The sequence below is a fragment of the Taeniopygia guttata genome, chromosome 13 (genome assembly GCF_048771995.1).
Source record: "Taeniopygia guttata chromosome 13, bTaeGut7.mat, whole genome shotgun sequence".
In the NCBI taxonomy this organism is placed as follows: Eukaryota; Metazoa; Chordata; class Aves; order Passeriformes; family Estrildidae; genus Taeniopygia; species Taeniopygia guttata.
This window is the reverse complement of record NC_133038.1, coordinates 575,914-595,847: the sequence shown is the minus strand read 5'-3', so window position 1 is coordinate 595,847 and position 19,934 is coordinate 575,914. Positions and strand designations below refer to the sequence as shown.

The following is a 19,934-nucleotide window of genomic DNA, read 5'->3' as shown; positions in this document are numbered from 1 at the left end:
TATTCACCAGCTCAGATTCCTGCCTCTTTGATCTTTATGAGCCACAGCTTGACAAAATCCTTGTAGTCAGGAAAATATTTCAGGTGTGTGAACAGCCCTGGGCTGGCAGGGTGCTTCAGTGCCAGTAGCCCACAGTCTCACCATATTTGTGTTCATGCTGAAATGCCCTAAAGGGGACACGGGAATACTGTTTGCAAATGATTATTGGATTAAAACCAACATACTGTGCTATGGAGCTCTTCTTTCAAGCTCCTGCTGGTAAGGGCTGGTCTTGCCTACCAAGATGAAGCTCACCATGGGCAATATACCCTCAGCAGAAGTGGTGAGATTGAGTAAAACGTGTTTAATGATACAGTCTGACCCTTTTACCTCCTCTGTAAATACCCTGAGCAGTAGTTCCCTTTCTCTTGCTTTGCTTTCATTGCAGTGCATACGCATATGAAGTCACTCTCTGACACAGCCATTGGAGATATCTGAGGCAGAACAAAGAGAGGAAGATGGATGTGGGCTGCCTACCTTGAGGGAAAAACAATGTAAGCATACTCTAAGTAATAAACTGAATAAAAGCTTTCCCCCTGCCCCAGAATTTTCTGCCAGGTAATTTGCAGGGGAGAGCGATGGGGACAGGGCTTTATGGGAAGACAACTGAATTTTTTGGACTCACAGCCGAGAGAAAGCATTGAGCAGGGATATTTATACAAGTACAAAGGAAATTAGACTTCACCTTTTTTGCTCTGTCTAAAGCCCAGTGAGACCCACTGGGTAAAATCAATGGAAAGACTTCAAATAACTTTTCTGGGATTTGGCTGAGACCTGACCCATCCAGGAAAAAAAAAAAAAAAGGACGTATCAGTAAATCACAGTGCATTTAATGCTCCCAGCCAAAGTTAGAGAGTTCTATAAAAGAGAGTAATCTATGGAATTTCTCTATGTTTTTATACTTTATCAAAATTAATGAGAAATGCAGATTAAGATTGAATTTTAAACATTGCTGCTTATAGCCAGAATACAGGATACGACATGTGTAATGGTTTTAAACTAAAAGATAGCCAATTCAGATATAATGAATTATTTTTTTATTAGGAAGGTGATGACACACTGGCACAGGTTGCCCAGAGCAGCTATGAATGCCTCAGCCTGAAAATATTCAAGGTGAGGTAGGACAAGGCTTGGTACAACCTGGTCTAGTTGAAGATGTCTGCTCATTATAACGGGGTTAAACTAGATGAACTTTAAAGGTCCTTTCCAACACAAATTATTCTATGACTTTACACAGAGTCATCAGAGCAGCTAAATGAGGCTGTACCACCAGGAAACCACACAGAGCTGAGATAGCCTGGGAGCTTCCATTGCTTTATGGAAAAGTTCCACTTCAAAAAATTCTGAGCATAACTCAAAAAAAAAAAAACAAACCAATTGCTGCTATGGTTTTCAGGACATTCCCATAAACCAGAGCGATAGCTTCAGTTACAGAACAGAAATCTGCCAACAGTATCTCTACATTCCTAAAGGCCCATCCATGGAAAATTGTGCCTCAAGTAGAAATAAAAAAACACCACTAATTCAAATAATGTGTAAGAAAGGGGAACTTTACTGCTTTGTGTGTCTTTTCAGTAGTCTCTTTTCTATATCTTCTGGTCAGATACTACACTTTTATGTTTATACAGCCCATATTTTTGACCACTTCCAAAGAGCAGTAGGAAGAAAGCATACAGCACAATCAGAGGATTACTTGAATAATTAGGAACATTAATATTATGTTACTGGGCAAGTGTTTCTGCCTCCTCTCCCTCTAGCCCTCAATTTCCTTACACCACATGAATGCCAACTGATGGCAAGGTAACAAAAATAAACCCATGATGATGAATTTATTGCTTATGAATCTCTTCCCAGCTCTCATCCTCAGAATATTTTACAGGCACCCAGAAGTACAGTCTCCACATTGCAGCTGAGCGTGGTACGTGCAGCAGTGAGCTGCAGGGGCTGCGTCCTGGCCCAGTCCAAGGGGGTCTCTCCTGCGCCCTGGCATGTCAGCAGGGCTGGCATCCACCAGACAGAGACCCCAACCACATCCCACACCCAGCTCCTGTTCCCTGGCAGCAAGGGCCTGGAAAATGAGGGAAAAGCAGGGATGTGGCATCATCTCATTGAGGGTTTTTGAGAAATCTGTAGTTGGGCTGTGATTTGAGATGTCCTTAAATATTCCAAATGAAACATTTTGCTGAAATATTTTTTTTCTCCTGACACTAATAACAAGCAGTTACATTGTTTGAATGATTTTTAAACACATGTTTTATGTTACAGGATCTTTGTTGTTGCTTCAGGTTTTTTTATTTATTTTGTCTACTAAAGCAGCAATTGGGTTATTTCTGGTTTTGTTTCTAGAAAGTTCCCTTTGCTGATCACACACCCTGAAGCACCCTGCACCCTTCTGTGCCTGACACTGCTGTAACTTGCTTTTGCTCTCCTGTTTTCACAGGTACTTTCAAGTCACCCTGAAGACATTTCTGTCCATGCTAAATTTTGCAAATTCTCTTCAAGTCAGTCTGTGGCTGCACGTAAGTGAATTTTCAGTTCAAATGTATATAGCACATTTTTGCTGACTTCTTTCAGGGCTTTGCCTGTCTCTAGCCTCCTTCCCCATAGCTGCTGCAAAAACAGCCTTAAAATCTCTTTTTCTGCATATTTTAAGCCTCCAAGATGCTGGAACAGGGTTCCAAAGGGTTAAAATGGAGGAGGCCCCCAGTCGGCTCATTCTGCAGTCTCAATGACACAGAGCTTTTGCCTTTTCAAATATATTTAACCAAGTAAAGTGAATAGAGGATATGCAAATGCCTTTCCTGAAAGGAAACACAGCCCTGAATTGTTGTTGGCAGGTCAGAGCATCACACCACACTCAGCAGCCTCTCAGCTGCGGGACATTCAGGCTGGAGGAGGTGGCGGCACAAAAAGACCCTTTTCAGGCAGAAGAAAAAGCAGGACTTGGGTATTCCAAGGAGACAGAGGGAGGAGGTCACTGGGGACCGCTGCCCCAGCATCTCAAAACCCTGGCTCCCTGTGAAGGTGCTGAGGCCCTGGCACAAGTTGCCCAGAGAAGCTGTGGCTGCCCCATCCCTGGAAGTGTTCAAGACCAGGTGGGACAGGGCTTGGAGCAGCCTGGTGTCCCTGCCCTGTACCAACATGAGTGAGTGCCCAAGGGAGACCCACAGTGAACAAAGGTTCAGGGAACATCAGGAAGCTGGCACAACTTGGGTGAGCTTTTACAGGCTGGTGCTCACAGGCTAGCCACAAGCTGCTCTCAGCTCCAAGAAGCTACTTGAACAGTTGGCTGATGAAAAGATAATTCTGAATGAGATTACCTGGAGTTATGGAGAAGTGTTTTATCTAAAACTGAGCTGTATTGGCATCCTGGTTTGAAAAGCAGGTGTCTGCCAAGGACGGCAGGAACCTCCATTGGAATGGAAAATATGGCCCCCTTCCCTCCGAATTAGTAGAAATTTTAGATTAAGGGGTTCCAGGCAAAGACATGGGAAAGCAATGGCAGTTCTTTAGGTGTGTGTGAGAAGGCAAAGCAAGCACGGCAGCGGCAGCAGCAGCGGCGAGAGCTCAGAGCCGAGAGCGCCTGCGCTGGCTCGGCCTGTCCCTGCGCTGCAGTTCCGGGCACGGCCAGCGGGGGCGCCGCTGGCTCCCGGCCGGGCGGGCGGGGCGGTGATTCCCCCGTGTGCCCGCAGGGGGCGCTGCGAGGGCTGGGCCCCCTCTGTGAGGGGACAGGGAGCGCCGTGGGCAGCCGGGCCCGGCCCCGCTCTGTGAGGGGACAGGGAGCGCTGTGGGCAGCCGGGCCCGGCCCCGCTCTGTGAGGGGACAGGGAGCGCTGTGGGCAGCCGGGCCCGGCGCCCTCCGGAACGCGCAACGGCAGCGGCCACAGCCCCGGCCACAACCACAACCGCTGGAACGGCACAGCCCAACACACCCACGGTGGCAAACAACGTGTAGCACTGAGCCCTAAGTGGTGGCAGAGGCAGAAGCACCACGGGGTCCTGGCAGGTGCTGGGGGTTCGGCTAAAACTGGCAAAAACACGCGAAATAACGGCAAAAAAATGGCCAGGGCTGTGCAGCAGCAGCCAGGCTCCCACAAACAGCTGGGAGAGGCTCCCTCAGAGGGGCTCAGGGCTCTGGGTTTTCCCCATGGGCACCCAGTAGATGGTGAGGGCCCTTTTCCAGTGAGGTCAGGTGTTGACAAGGTTTAACCGCTGCTCCTACAAGCAAAGGCTCACCCACGGTGAGAAGCAGTAAAAGACCGAACTGTTGGAAACTTTATAACTTTTAAATGTTTATTTTGTCTATCTAGTTACGCTTGTCTTGACTTTACCTTGGAGAAAGGAATTTTCTTTAGGTTTTTTTAGGAGATGTAACATCACCCTAAGGAGATAAACCTAACATACCATCAGATTGGGAGTAGCCCAAAGATACCCAGAAAGATAAAAGGCCATCAACAGAACATCAGTAGCCACCTACAGAACATCCACCATCACAGGCCACCTCTTGCAACAGTGAAGACACCTGGTCCCGGAAAGGACTGATAAGAAAATCAAAGAATCAAGATCTGACTAATCAGAAGCAAAGAAATTCAGATCCAATGGAAAGCTGAACACTAGGGGTTGCTCAGCTCTAGACCAATGTACTTTGGAGCAGTGCCTCTCTTTGGGTTTTGGGGAGAAATCCTGCAGACACATGTGTCATGGAATGATTCTCTCTGCACACCCAGTCTATGTATGGATGAGATTATTTCTGCGGTCAGATCAACATCCTGGACAGAATAAATCCCCTCCTCCTCCTCCCACCCACAGATTTTGTTCTCTTAAGTACCAGTCATTATCTCTCTTGGGCATCAAATGGTACAAAATTCCCCAAGAGAAAAAAAAAAGGGAAAATCCCAATCTCCGGCAATTGGTGATACTAAATAAAGTATATTTAACATTTCAAAAGGGGTTCTGATATATTTGTCTTTTTTTGTCCATCATTGCGAAGACTCTTACAACAAACTAAATAATATCCTTTCCACTTCTTATAACTAAGTACTGTTTTCTGCAGAAAAGACATAAGTCTGCATCATTCCTGCCTTCTTTAATTTGACTGCTTAGATCATCTCCAACTCACTTCAATCAACAGCAGAATGATTGACTGTTTCCTAGATAACTTTCCAAAGGGGAAAAAAAAAAAAAAAAGTTAGATCAATTTAGCAATCTGCGTGCTGGTTCCTGTGCCGAACAGCTCATACTTACCTTTAGAGATGGGGGAAAAAAAAAGAATGCCAGCTTACCAAAAGTCTCAGTGCTTTCCCTGCTGTAGCTTTTGGCTGGGGCCATCTAGCAGTGAGTGGGACACCCCAGCGGTCACAGCGATGTCACTGTGGCTCCTGAAGCTGATTTTAGGGAATTCATAGGCCTTGGAAAGGAGTTGCTTGTTGCTCTGGAGGCAAAGAGGAGCAGGGCTCTGACCCTTACTGCGTGCAGGCCCTTCCCTGAGGAGGCTGTTCCTGAGCTCCTGTCCCTCCCTGGGCACCATCACTGGCCCAGATGGGTGGGCACAGCCCAGGGCTGCTCTACCTTGTGCACAGGGGCAGCTCAGCCTCAATTTCCTAATGGCTGGTGGAGAAGGAAAGGTCATTTCAGCCAGCCCCTTTGATTCTCAGCCATGAACAAGCACAGTGGCCTGCCCAGGAAAGGAAGTGAAGGCTGTGCAATTTTCTATCCAACAGCAGGTCAAGCAGCAGCCCAAAGTGAGCTGTGGTGCCTTCTGCACCCATCCACGCACTGCCCGTGCTCTCAGCAGGGAAAACCCATCCTTTCCAATGGCAGAAGATGCCAGGCTGAAGAGGGGGCACAGCCCCAGGAGCAGATAGGATGGGGCAGATCTGCCACATGAGCAACTGTCCCAGAGAGGAGGCTATGCCATTGTCTGGGGTGAACACATCAGGGAAAAAGAAATAGCATGGCTGAGACATCATATTGGCATCCAATTAAGCAGGATCTGGATTAGTCATAAGCAAATCTGAGAGGAAACTTGGAAGATTTTCTAGTAGTTTCTAAAACTTTCCCAAATGAAAGTATGTTCACAGCAGGGAGTCACACTTCTGTGGAAGGATCAGCTTACATAGCACCACACACCAGGTCCCTGCCACCTCAGTGCTTCTGCTTCTTGATCCAAAGTTGTATCTTAATAATTACAGAATCATAGAATCATTATGGTTGGAAAAACCCTAAAAAGTCATTGAGACCAATGATAAATCCAGCACTACTAAGCCCACCACTAAATTACATCCCCTAGCACCACATCTATATGTGTTTTGAACACTTGCAGGGACAACAACTCCAGTACTTCACTGGGCAGCCTGTTCCAATGTCTGACCACCCTTCTCATGAAGAAATTTTTCCTGATATCTAACTTAAACCTCCTCTAGCAGAGCACAAAATCCCATTGCAGTGACTGATCTGGCTGATAGCTTTGGAGTGGCTGTCCTTCTGTGGTCAAAACACAAACTCAGGAAGCCAGGTGGAGCAACCAAGTATCTGTTCCCATGTGTGGGACTGATGCTCTCCTCCTTGCCATCATCAAAACCCTCAGCAGTGAAAGCAATGAGGGGTCTCTTAGAATCTGGCCACTAAAAGATGGATTTACACAGGTAACCCTCCACCTCTGCCACAGGCAACAGTGGACAAAAGACCCTCTGCTGGGGTTGTTTTTCCAGATAACCCAGCATTTGGAATTTTTGCTCCTGGGCCAAGTGACACACTTGACCTCAGAGGGAAAAGTCACCTAAAAACCCCCAGGTGCCTTTGGAGCATTTTACTCTCAAAGAGGTCAACTCATCCAGCACAGATTTTGCAGCATGACTGCACAGTGCTTAGTGGAAACTCCTCACTGCAGTTCACATGTGGTGTCTCTGAGATTTTATCTACACAACCAAAGCCACTTTGTTGAGCAAATGGAAATGTGAGCTGCAGTCTTGCAAAACCATGGCACACAGGTCTGAACATAAAGGCTTTTCCTCCCTGAACTGGGGCTTTCCTAGAGAAACCATGGTTTCCATTGAATGACACACTTTTTTTTGACAAGTGATAATCTCTTCCTGTGGTGTGGAAGAAAATGACTTGGACAGGTTGGTTGGATTTAGCTTCTTTCCACGTTTATGAGATTGGAATATCCCACACAACACAGATGACAGAAAACCCCCCTGTGTGGCTAACTAATTTGGGGGTTGTGGGGAATCACCATGGGGTCTTGCCAAAACCGTGCTGTGGACTCAGCCCAGGACTAGAAGGGGCTGGATTTTCAGCCATGCTTTTCTGAATTATCTGCTATACACTGTAGCTGGAGCAGCTACATCACTGCTTGCAAAAGCCCAAGCAGAGAGTAAAGGGTGCTGAAGCGTGGCTGCAGCAGGGAGCTGGGGACCAGCTCACAGGTGCTGAACTACCCCTGTGGCTTTGACACAATTTCCTGACTAAAATTCCCCACTCATCCCAGTGTCTTACTTTCTCACCACCAGGTACCATGTTTTCCATAGCGCAGTCTCCAGCAGGATGGTAAAATATTTATAATTTTACCTATATACAGAGTGTAGGAAGAAGCAGAATGAGGCAAAGCCCCTGGTCTGCTTCCTCACCCACCTTCCCGCCTCAGGGCACCGTGGAGGCTCTGTGACAATGTTTATGGTGCAAGGAGGCTTTGACACAGCAAATGTTTTATCATCAGTAAGTGCTGGTGGCACTCTACAATAAATCCAAGCCCAGCAAAACATTTCCCTGTATCATGCTGTACGGAATCATCGCTCAGTTCCTTGAAGTCTCCAAAAAGGAGATTGGCAAAAACTCTGAATCAGCATATCTGGGAAGAAAAGCTCCTGGAGAGCCAATCATGGCTCACAGCAAAATGCAGGAGAGTGTGGAAAGAAGTGTGAGGGTCCCTGCTGGGGATGAATGGATTTTACATGTATGTTTCAAGCATACTTGTATATATTTTTTATAGCCACATGCTGTCTGATACACCTTTCTCCACTCTATTGGAGTGGTTTCACAGGGTAAGAGGGTATCTGGGTTCCTGAGCTCTGTAAACTCTCCTGCTCAGTGGGCGAAGAGGTGAGAGGATGAAGCAGTTTGGACCACCAGTACCTTCTTCAAAGCTGAAGGTGAGCTGCAGGAGTGGCAGTCTGCACATTCCCTCCTCCGAGCTGTCCCTGCTCCTGGCACCCACAGCCCTGAGGGGACAACAGCAGGGACAGATGGGTCCCCAGTGCCAAGGACATGCAGGGCTTTGGCTTCGCACAGTAGCACAGGAGACAGAAATAGCAGTGAAGGAAAAAACCTCATTACTTCTATTGGCCCATCCCCAAAGAACGTATGCAGAGCACTTAAAAATAAAATAATAAATTAACAGATGTTTTTCTTTCATGCTGATTTCTGATCAGAAAGGGGGTGATTAGGTTATTTTATTTGGGTCTATATGAAGAAATAATGTAGCAAAGTTAAGAACAAAGCCATGGGAAAAGAGCTGCCCTGGATGCCTGTGAGCCCATCAAAAGATAACTGCCTGCCTCACCATCTCTTTCCATCTCACCAGACTTGCCTCCAGTTACCTTTAAGATAATCCAGGTGCTGATTGCAACTGTGCAGTGATGAAGGAAGAACAAGGTATTTCTCTCAAAGTGCTCTCAGAAATGGACTCACGATTAAACATTTAAACCCTCTGGTGCTCCACAGTGTTTGGTGACATCAAAAGGGCAATTATAGCCTTACTGATGTAATGTTATATTTCTTTGTTTCTGGCTCACTCCCAAGTCAGCTTTCCTATTTCTGAGGGTATTCAGTTCATTCAGTTTACCATCTGTCTTCAAAGCTTCTCTTCTATTTTTATTACTTGAATGTAATTGTAATATTCATAGTTCTATTGTGGGGACAAGAATCAAATAAATGTCCAGATTAGTCAGGAGCAGCAGAGAAAAATTGCTGTGTCCTATCTTTTCCTGTGAGGTAGCAGGGAAATCCAAATATATCTAATCTTTCCTTTGGATAGTATCTACCAAATGTTCAAATGGAGCAGTAATAGAGGGATGGAGAATATAAGCAACTAAATATACTTCAACCAGCATCATGAGCTTTGCCTCCAGTGCAGCACCTGGCAATCCACAGGCTGGGCTGAGCAGCCTTGGGCATCTCCTCTGTACACAAAGCATCACCAAGGACTCCTGTGCCACAGCAGGAGAGCCAGGATCAGGAGTGGGATTGTACAAGTCTATTGTAACCTCAGATGAACCTCCCAGCCCTTTGCAAACAAGCACTGAGAAATGTTTGGAGATGCACTTGCTGCTGGTGGGAAGGGACACTGATGGCAGATTTCCCTTCTTGTGCCTCCACATGAAGGCAGGTGCCTTGCCTGGCCTCCAGCTGCTGCCAGGAGGCAAGAGAACAAAGACTGCTTTTCTGTAAAGCAGGACTGACAGGGCATGCAAGAGGCTCATGGCTGCAGCCACACAAAAGAGAAGAGCAGAGGGGTAAAAGTAGGAAATCCCAGAGATTCAAAGGGTAAGGTGAACTTTCGGACAATTTCAACCAAACCAGCAACATTCAAATCCCTAAGGGAATTTGCCATTAGGTTTGTGCTTTGTTTAGTATAGCACTCTCTGCTTCCATCAGACCATCTAAGACTTCACAGTAGGAAGTAACTGGCTTTGTCTTTCACTGACTTCTACCATTATTTCATTGAGATGAACATTATAGACCTGTTCTCAACTTGTTAAAACTTTTCTAATGGCATCAGAAATTAATTTGAATTAAATAATAATGCTTCACTGGGCTGTAACGGCCAAGGAGCCCCTTGTTCAGTAAATCAGCACAGCCACGGTGACTCCTTTGCAATATGACTGATGGGCTGGGGCCACCAGAAAGCCAAAACCAGACACGAGAGCAACAGCTGCTGCCAGGTCAGGCAGAACCATTGGCTCTCTGGTGGGATCCATCCCCCAGAGATCACCTGTGGTAGCACCCAGCTCAGTGCCACTGCGAGAGGCAATAACAGCACACCTCTCTTCTGAGGGCACCTATTCTGTAGCCAGAAATGTTGGGCTAAAGTCATGTCCATGCTAAAATAAAGAGAGCACAGCATTAAATGAGGCCCCAGACACACACTTTGGGATAGCCAGATGCACAAGAGATAGGAGCTGGGACACAGCAGAAACACTGAGATGTGAAGCATAGAAATCAATACCTCAGGGCGGATGTGGAGGACTGAGGGTAGGAGCTTACACAGGAGACCTGTTCCCAGTGGGTCCTGTTCTCCTGCTGTTATCATAAACAAGCCTGGTGCAACCAGTAATGTGACTCAGGGCAGTCCCTGGGGCCTTGGGGCCCAAAATAGAGTAACAAACATTTGCCCACAGCTTCCCAGCCAAGTTGTCCTTTCTGTTTCACCCATGTAATTCCCTCTGGGCCATATTTCACAGCATAAGTTTTGCTACAGTTCTAAAGCAGCTGATTTAAGCTGCTGATATAAGCAGCTGTAAGGCCACTGCCTTTAACGAGAGCCACCAGGATATTTTCAGAGGCAAATTCAGGCTAGCAATTTTATGCTCCCTTTTTTCAGTGTGCAACATCCTTTTTCATAATCAAAAATAGTAAGTAGACATGAACATAAATAATTACAATCTTTTCCATTATCAACACTCCCCTCAGAACATCTGCTTAATGATGCTAAGATGTTGTCTTTTAAAATAATTTTCCCCTTTGTACTTCTTCTCCGTGGAAGTCTGCCTGTCTAGAGGGAAGCTCTTTGATACATAAAGGGGAAAATAGCACAGACATTGAACATTACCTTTCTTTAGAAAAGACACTTCACACAGATTCAAAGGACTCAATTTCAAATCAGCACAGCAGATCAATTCAAGATGAACCTTTAAATACCTTACAGAAATCCTCCTGTTTCAGACTTGCAAGAATTTCCTAATGCAGACCCACTTGGAATCGTCACTGCCTGCCCACAAAACAATGGGATCCAGCATCACCCTCTGCCCATCAGCTCTCAACACACACATACCCCTCCAAACGCGCCGCCCTATTTCACATGCCCACTACAGACAAAGTGCCCCAACAAATTTACCGGAGACGGGCCGGTGGAACCACCAGCAGGAGTGTTTGAGCGATATTATGTAATGCATCCCGCCGAGCTCTGCACCACTGCCGTAGCGGCTCATGGTGCCGAGGATCATGCCATCCCCGTGCTCCCGCCTGCCTCCTCCCTTGGCAGAGCTTGGAATACCCTTTATCCCGGAGCAGGGACGGCCGTGGGGAGCCAGACCGCGGGCCCAGGGCCGCTTCGCAGGGTTCGGGCCGGTACCACCCTGCCAGGGCGGGGAGCGGGTCCCCACCCGCTGCGGAGAAAGAAAGGAGCCGGGAAGCGGGAGAGGGGCGGGGAGAGGGACAAACCCGGCTGGCGAGGCGGGTCGGGGAGCACTCACCCAGCAGCAGCCAGCCCGAGCCCGCGGAGCCCAGGAGCGGGGCGAGCATCCCTGCGGCGCGGCCCCGCGCCCGCTCCGCGCACTGCGGCGCGCACTGCGCACCCCCGGCCGCCCCGCCGCTCTGCCCGCCGCTCCCCGGCGGAGGCGGTGTTTGCAGCAGCCCTCCTCCTCTCGCCATCCATCCGAGCCCTCCACAGCTCTCCTAAAAGGGGCTACGCTGCCGGCGGTGCGCGGATGCTCGTCGGAACATCCCTGCACCCTCGGATCCGTGAGCGGCGGCGGGGGAGAAACTTACTCCTTTATAGCTTTATTTTCACCTTTGGCCGAGGAAGTTGCAGCTGGCCGGTGACCTGGACAACAGCGGTACTAAAGATGATCAGACATGCCGAAACGCAGCCAGCTTCATCAGCAGAGACAGCTCGGCATTGCCTCTAGACATCTCATCATCCTACAGCTTGTGGCTACTTAAAAAAAAATAATACACGGTCTGTGTGTGATACTAAATACATGTAGAGAGGAGAGAAGAGCAGGTTTGTGCTCTCGACTGTTCCCTGAAGAAGCTAGCTGTAAAAAACCTCATGTCCCAGCTCCATGGTACATGAAGGGCTTTGCAGAAGAAGGTGTAAAAAGGGCTGCACCAGCGGCGAGAACACGTCTTGCATCCCTCTGGGGATCAGAGTGCCAGTGGAGTAAACAGGGTGGGAGTGCCAAAGGGTAGAAGAGACGCTGTCATTTTATTCAGCCCTTTGAGTCTCTAACATGGCAGGTCTGCACAGTAGGCAGAACTGCTTCTTCCAAGCTGTGATATGCAGTTGTTTAACTCTTTGGGAGCACAGGCCAAGATACACCAATAAAATTCCCTGCTTGTACCAGGAATTAGCACTAGTTCAGGTATGATTACAGTTGTGAAGGGCACACATTTCCTTTGCTTGTGGTTTTCCCAAAGGTGAAAATTAAACATATGAAAATGAAGAATTTCTATTTCATGACAAAAAAAGAATTTTCACCATGTGGTTTCCTTCTGATTCAATATGTGAAGGATCTAAAAAACTTCCTGTGTACAGAAGCCCAGCAGCTGATTAAAACTGATGTAATTTATATTAGAGCCATCACTGCCCACTCCTGAAAGCTGTTATGAAATTGCCATGTCCCTTTTAGTCAAGGGCTCTTTGTCTTTCAAGACTCACAGTCTCAAGGCAGAAAACCATCATCAAGCACTCTAACAAGTGAGCTGGAAACCAAAGAGAACTGTACCTGCTTCCTCAGACTGCAATTCTTATAGTAAATGCCTCTAAAGCAATTGGGATTTCAGCAACACCTTCAAGTGCCATCAAATCAAATATAACAGGTAAAAAACAGGACTTGGCAAAATCATTTCTACTGTCATCTGTTTTGTTTGAGAGTGAGATAGATTATAGATTGAATATTGCACAATCTAATTCACTTAAGAACGTTTGTAGCCTATTCCTACAGCCTTCTCTTTCTTGAGAAGGAGAAACAGTTTCTACGCCAATTTTTACCTGCTTCTCTGGTAATTTTTGTGCTGCAAGGCTGTTAGCATGTCTCATCTTCTGTAGGCTACCTGGTTCCTACAGTTCCTGTGTCTAAGCAAGCCCAGACTTCTCCTTGAACCACCAGTGGCATTAAGTGAGCCTTGCTTCTGGACTCCTGAAATCTGTTAGCTGGAAATCGCAATATTGAAGCTAACTGATACAACAAAACAAATTGTCCTAGAAATATTCAAGGTGGGACAGAGCTCTGAACAACAGGATCCAGTTGAAGATGTCCCTGCTCACAGCAGAGGAGTTGTACTAGATGACCTTTAAAGGTCCCTTCCAACCCAAAATATTCTATAATTCAGGATGTCTTGATCTTTGAGGAGATAAGTATTTTAAAATAATACTTCCTTAGGGAAGTTAAGGGATCAGAGGAAACTGGCTGAAGAGTACCAGCTCCCAAAACTTCACTAAGATTGATGCAAACAGATCTGTGCATGCAGTTGCACAATGAGTCCTGGAAAGACCTTTTGTTTATCTACCATGGGAGTGGAGATCATTGGCATGACAAATCCCACCTGTACCTCCATGACCTTGCTTTGGGGAGCCGCCAGGTGTCTGCCTATGCTCTGCAAAGCAGAGCTTTCCCGACCTCAGCATCTCCTGCAACAGCTCCTCCAAGCCCTACACAGATTAAAAAAAAGACAAGTGACTTCCTGTGTTTCACCACAAACTTCCTGCCTCTTTGCAGAGTTCTCATAAGCCTCTCTCAAATTCTTGACTTTAAAACCTTTGCTAGCTTTCCACTTCTCTGTATCTACAGTCCAAGGCAAACTTGGCTAAACTGATTATCAAAAGGCCCACCTACAGTTTTCTGAAATTGTCCACACCTCAACAGCAGTTTAAGTGCTCTCACTTACTGGTACAACAGTAATGGATGTTCTGTCTTTGGAGGTGTCACAGTGACAGACACCTGTCAAAATGATGCTGAAATTTTCCGTGCTGGGAAACCACCCAGAATCTTATGATTCACGGAAGTGCCCGAAATCACTACTACACCGGAGCTATCTCTCCTGCAGGGGACCTTCAGCCACCAAGATATTAAAGCCACCACCAGCATGACCTTCCTAATTGTCAGAGCAGATAGCAACATCAAGAAAAAAACTGGTCAAGGAATCTGAGCTTACACCTCTCTGAAGTACGTTAAGTTTTCCAATCCACCCAGAAGCTGTTACTACCAGAACTCTCATCTCTTCTGTTTGCATCACATCCGAGCTTGGGTTATAGAGAACATGCCTCTATCACCTCCCCATGAATGTAAAACAGTTCTTTCTTTCTCTTACAATTAGACACAACATTAGCCTAGCTGGGAAGAAATCAGTTTATTTCTTGTTTGAATATATTTATGTGTCTATTCAGTAGTCCAATATATTCTGCTTGACCCGAGAAACACTAATATAAAAAACCTTCAGAAGTATTCCATTCTGTTAAATATTTTAAAAAGTATATGAAGTATAGTTCAAGCTGGGATTTACATGATTTTTATTTCAAATTTTTCAGTCTGTCCTCACGCCCAACCAGCTGGTAAATAGTTACTATGGCAGCACCTAATGCAGAGTGACTCAGCACTCCCTCACATTCCAGTAGCACTGCCTACCATTCTGGTTTCTTACAATTATAACCTTGTCTTCTCCTTAATGTTTCATTGCAAAATTATGCTGTTTAAAATATCATTATTTTCTTATGAAATTTAGCATTTATTGGTGGAATCAATGCAAAAATCTGCTAAATATTCAGGATGCTATTTCAGCTTTCCTTTTGTGTTGATCACAAAGATGTTTGAATTTTTTCCATAATTTCTCAGCATTTCTTTGGAGCTTTATATTGCCAAGTGAGCTTGCCTCATATCAAACCACAACACACCAGCTCCAAAATATCCCTGTCTCACTGTGAGCAGAAGCTCCCCTTCCCTTTGTTAATGTAGAAAGCTCCTTGCTTTCTGTTCCTGTGGGGTTTTTTTTATTTACCTTGCTTTGAAGGTTGCATTTACACCTTGAGCCTTCTCTGTTATCCTTTATTTGGATTTCAGTTCAACCCCGAGGTGACTAACCAACCTGTCACCATTGTTACCAAAACTCTTTGAGAGTGACCATTAGCCTATTCTTTATGTACTACAGTCTAAGAGCATGAAAAGTCCACAAGTCATCAATTGGTAAGTCATCAATTTAGAAGATTTTTTTTTTATAACAGTGAAACTTGCGAAGTCTGTGGTTTCCCATCTCGTGGTTGGATTTCCCCAGAACTAGAAGGGTGTGAACTCTCCCATCATGGAGCTTTCTGTTACTGAAATAGTTGTTTTACTGTATTATGACATTCTGGAAGAAAGTGACTTTAAAGCTGCTGGCTGCGGATCTCAGCTGAGTTAGTTTCGCAACTTTAATTTTCTAAAATTGAAGCTGACAGATTTATGACAATTAATACAGCAAATATATGTGGAGAGAGTTAAGGTGCTTTTTCAGTACACTTTATGAACATTAAGATAGTTATTTTAGATCTGGAATGCAAAACATGGTTGAGGAAGAATAATTATTCTCTCTAGCCCTGCAGGCATCTTTCCCTCTTTTCTCAGCTATTCCAAGCCCTCCCAACCCTGACACCACACAGGAAACTCGAGGCCCTTCCCACCAGATGTTGCCACCGGTGTTTCCCAGCCGGCCCCTGCTCGGGTGTTTGCAAAAAACATAAATGAGGAGATGCTGGCTGGGGCACCGCTGGTCCCCGGGGACTCGGGCGGTACCTCCAGCACCACGGACAGCGGCAGCTCAGTCATTATTCATTAACAAACCCGTTCTTTGCCCCGTTAAAGCACTGCTGTGTTCCACGTTATTCCCAACATCACAGATAGTGTGGCAGCAGCTCTCTGGCTACAGACAGCAACAGGCACAACTTTCCCAGGCATTGTCCTGGGAAAGCTTGTGGGAAGATCAGAGAAAAGAATGAGAAACAATTCTTATCTTCACTTGCTGCACCTGTTGTTGTGAATATGTGGAATGTGTTACGGAGATTTGTTTTAAAGGGTGATTTCTTAATTAGCCAGTGGTGATGGTGTTTGGATTCAAGGCCCAGTTGGGTCCATCTGTATTGTGACTTTAAGAGTGATGGGTTTTTATAATTAGTATAATAAAGTGATTGATCAGCCTTCTGAAATCATGGAGTCAATGCTAATTATTACCCAGTGGGAGCCTGTGGTGACAAGATATCAACAATGATTAATGTGTTACCCTGGAAGTTGCAGTTGCTCCTTTCTTGTCTTCTGCTTCATCACCAGCCTCCTCTTCTGCCATTTCACTTTTTCCTACCTGTGAAAGAGAAGACATTTAAGTCCATTCTGCACCAGACTAATAGAACTCTTTAAGTTACTAAATGCTTTTGAGATAATCAAGCCCACCACTAAGCCATGCCCTCAAGGTGTGCCACAGCTACACCTTTCAAATCCCTCCAGGGATGGTGACTCCACCACTGCCCTGGGCAGCTTCTGCCAGTGTCAGAAGAAATGTTTCCTAATACCCAATCTAAGCCTCCCCTGGTGAAACTTGAGGCCATTTCCTCTTGTCCTGCTACTTGTTCTGTGGGAGAAAAGACCAACTCCACCTGGCTCCAAGCTCCTTTTTGGGATTTGGAGAGGCAAAAAGTTCCCTCTGAGATGCCTTTTCTCCAGGCTGAGCCCCTCTAGCTGCTCCTCATACTCCCCAGTTGTTATCTCGTATAGATGACTGTGGGCCTCTGCCTAGGGGCTGGAGGCAGCAGGTATGCTCAGGATGGGCATGGATTGTTTACCAGAGGGACAGCACACAGATCAGTGCTGTCTGGCAGCCCAAATCCAGATGAAGAGCTAGGACTGCCATTACAATAAATTTGTTTTGCATCTCATAGCCAAGAGAGCAGTTGCAATTGCTGCTGAAAGCTACACAAACATGCTACATGGTGCCAACTCCCCATACGTTCTTGACCTTGAAGATTTAGATAAATGAAGGGACAGAAGGTGAAGCAATTTACCAAGTGCAAATTTTTGTATGTCTTATTAATTTCATAAAATTTCACTTATGCATCACTGTTAGCTGAGATCAATGACCTTAGTGTCAAAATCTTCATGGCTGTAAGGAACAGGCTAGAGACAAGACCTCTACTCAGCTATTCATAGGAAAACTCAGTAGACTGACTGTGAAAAAAACAAGAAAAAATAGCACATTTCATTTTGAGGATACAGAAATACCAACAAGCAGAAGTGATTAGAAGTGGTATGATGACCTAGTTTGTTCTTTTGGTTTTTGTTTACATCTGTTCATTACCATTTACTCTCTGAACTACTTCTGGTGGGGTTATGCAAGGAGTGCACAAGTGCTACTGCTGCTCTGCTGCCCCAGCTGCAAAGACAAAGCAAAAAGAGGGGTTTTAGAGAAAAACAAATCCTAGACCCACTCTTCCTACATTATAGTAAGAAGGGAGAAAACAAGTAGTTCTATTATGGTTGTTATGGAACAAATGAAGGTATCAGAGTTTGACAGAAGTAATTTAATCCCATAACCCTTCATGCCAGCTATGCTGAAGTCACATTAGGAAAATAAGTGATATTCACTTAACCTCTTCTGGTTTAGAGGACATACTCACAGCTCAAATCAAAAGATCCTGTCAATAATGCAGAGCAAGCTCTGGTCACACTTCTGCTGTGCCCAGAAGAGCTTAATGCTGCTGCAGGAAATTATGTTACACCTCCATCAGACTGGAAGCAAAGTTTCAGCCTCTTTATATAGATATAAACATACACTGTAATGACCTTTGAGCTTTCTTTAGACAAAAGCTCTTCTCTTTGGATTTGGATAAAGAACAAATGGAGGTATTGTGGTTCAGCTTGCAGCTTATGAGCCACACCTCTAAAGTAAGTAAAGGACAAAGCCAAGACCTGAGCATATCCAAAAACTCAGAACTCCTCAACTTTAGGTGGAGTTTTAAGTGATATCTAATGTATATTAAATAATTTTGCCACAGATTTTGGCTGGAGGCAGCTGAATGCTGACCTGTTCATGGCAGAGTTGTGTGGGCAGTGAGGTTGTGCAGTGGGTGCAAAGCAACTGACTGTTCATGCTGGAGAGCCATTGAAGTGTTATTTAAAAAGCATCCAGGCTCTTTCAGCTGTAAGTGCTCCAATAGAGCACTGTGCTTCACCAGCCCGTGTGAGCTCAGGCACAGCACAGAGTCCTCATGGCCACATTTTGCCATTGATCCATGGTGTGACCTTGTCAGCAGCAGCAGACTGGCAGAGCAGGGCAATGAGCTTTCCACCTTATTTCCTCCTGTAGCAATCCCTTTTTGATTTCTGGTTTTGTGGAAGATGCCATCTGCTGTCAGGAGCTCATTCAGACAATTGGAAGAGCGTCAATGCCAGTAAAAGCATCAGAAGTCAGAGAGCTGCAGAAATATTCCCACTGAGAGTGTAGGCTGAAATGCCTTTAATAAACACTTTTATTACTACTTATCATCTCACATATTTATTCATGATTTTCTATTAGCTGGTACTCAAATGGAACATCTTTTAAACAAGCATTTGTGTTGCAGACAAAAAGCCCTTTAGCCCAGTCTATCAGGGCTTTTGATGTCATTTGCCCTCTTGCCATGATAATCTGCCAGCTGCCTATTTGTTCTGGTATAATTAAAAGATAGAATTTATTGGTCATGACATATTTATAATAGCAAGGTTAAGAATTTAGAAAACTATTCAAAAACAAAGGTAAAAGCAGTATAAATATCAGAGCTGAACCTTAATGTGGTCTTTTAGAAGTACTGTAGAAGCATCAGCAATGAGTTTGTTGCACAGGGAAAACTCACTGCTTACCAAGGTAATAGCAAAAGTAGCTGTTACCTAGGAGAAATAGTAGATTTTTCTAAATAGTAGATTTTTCATTGATATTTTGAATCAAATATTATTTCTTGAAAGGGACTAAAATAAACTGTATGGTCCAACAAAATGGATGCAAGGGAAACAAATCCCAGTCTCAATGAATGGATGCCAGACTGAATGTGCAAAAAGGGGGCATAAATAAAACCAAGGTGATGGGGGGTTTGGATCACTTCAGTCAAAGGGAAAAGTCATTGCATGAAACAATTAATTACTGACAAGATCATGTTTCATCAGCAGCATTTAAAGCCAGAATTAACAAATACAAGCAAAGACTTGCATTGCTTAACATCCTCTGAAAAAGGAGGTGGATGAAATCTGAGGAGTGGAGTGATGCCAAGTACTCTCTGAATGTGAGTATGAGGCATCATAGTAAGATCTCACAATGATGAGTGATTGGGCAAGAAGATGGCACAAATAACCCAGTGCTGGTAACCAAAGACATGCACCCAGGGAATATAGACAAATAGGTACAACAGGGAGTGAGTTGGCTTTTTTAATGACATGAGGAATGTTTCTGTTGAGCTAAACTCTTTATACCCTGGAGTGGTAACTCTACCAGGTCACTGCTGCATACAAGCACATGATGCTCTCCATAGCAAAGTGCTCTGCTTTCCAGAAGGCTTTTATTTTCCATTTATGTAAGTATTTTGAAAACACCTCTTGAATGCTAAAGCAGCTGCCTTTAAGCACACAAGAGACCCCAAGATCTTTTCCCAGTACAAATCAAGCCATTCCTTGGAGAGCAATATTTCCTTCTGCCTTCCAGAGGAGCAGAGCGGGAGCAGCTGAAGTGCCAGGCAGCAGCACTGAAGCAGAAAGCATGTTGTGCTGCCTGTGGCATTCCTGGATAATGATGGTAAAGGCACTGTCTGCTGGTTGTTTTTAAGTAGCACACTTACTCCCAGAACCTACTTCTCTTTTCCCAAGGGTATGAGGTATTGGAATGCAGTAGTTTATTAGACAATCAAATGAG

At 45.2% G+C, this 19,934-nt stretch overlaps 1 protein-coding gene across 8 annotated transcripts in view; it reads right to left on the bottom strand.

Moving 5' to 3' along the window:
• ACSL6 (acyl-CoA synthetase long chain family member 6) overlaps positions 1 to 11,657 on the bottom strand; it is a 57,709-nt gene extending 46,052 nt beyond the window's left edge. For 2 of the 8 annotated variants that reach the window (XM_030284272.4, XM_030284273.4), the window contains exon 1: positions 11,510 to 11,656. In XM_030284272.4, coding sequence (XP_030140132.3) covers positions 11,510 to 11,558 — 49 coding nt within the window. In that variant the 5' untranslated portion in view covers positions 11,559 to 11,656. Of the gene's footprint in view, positions 1 to 10,955; positions 11,026 to 11,151; positions 11,444 to 11,509 lie in introns of those variants that run through there. The other 6 variants (XM_030284270.4, XM_072935457.1, XM_030284268.4 and 3 more) reach the window with 6 other exon arrangements.
• Positions 11,658 to 19,934: the final 8,277 nt, after the last annotated feature.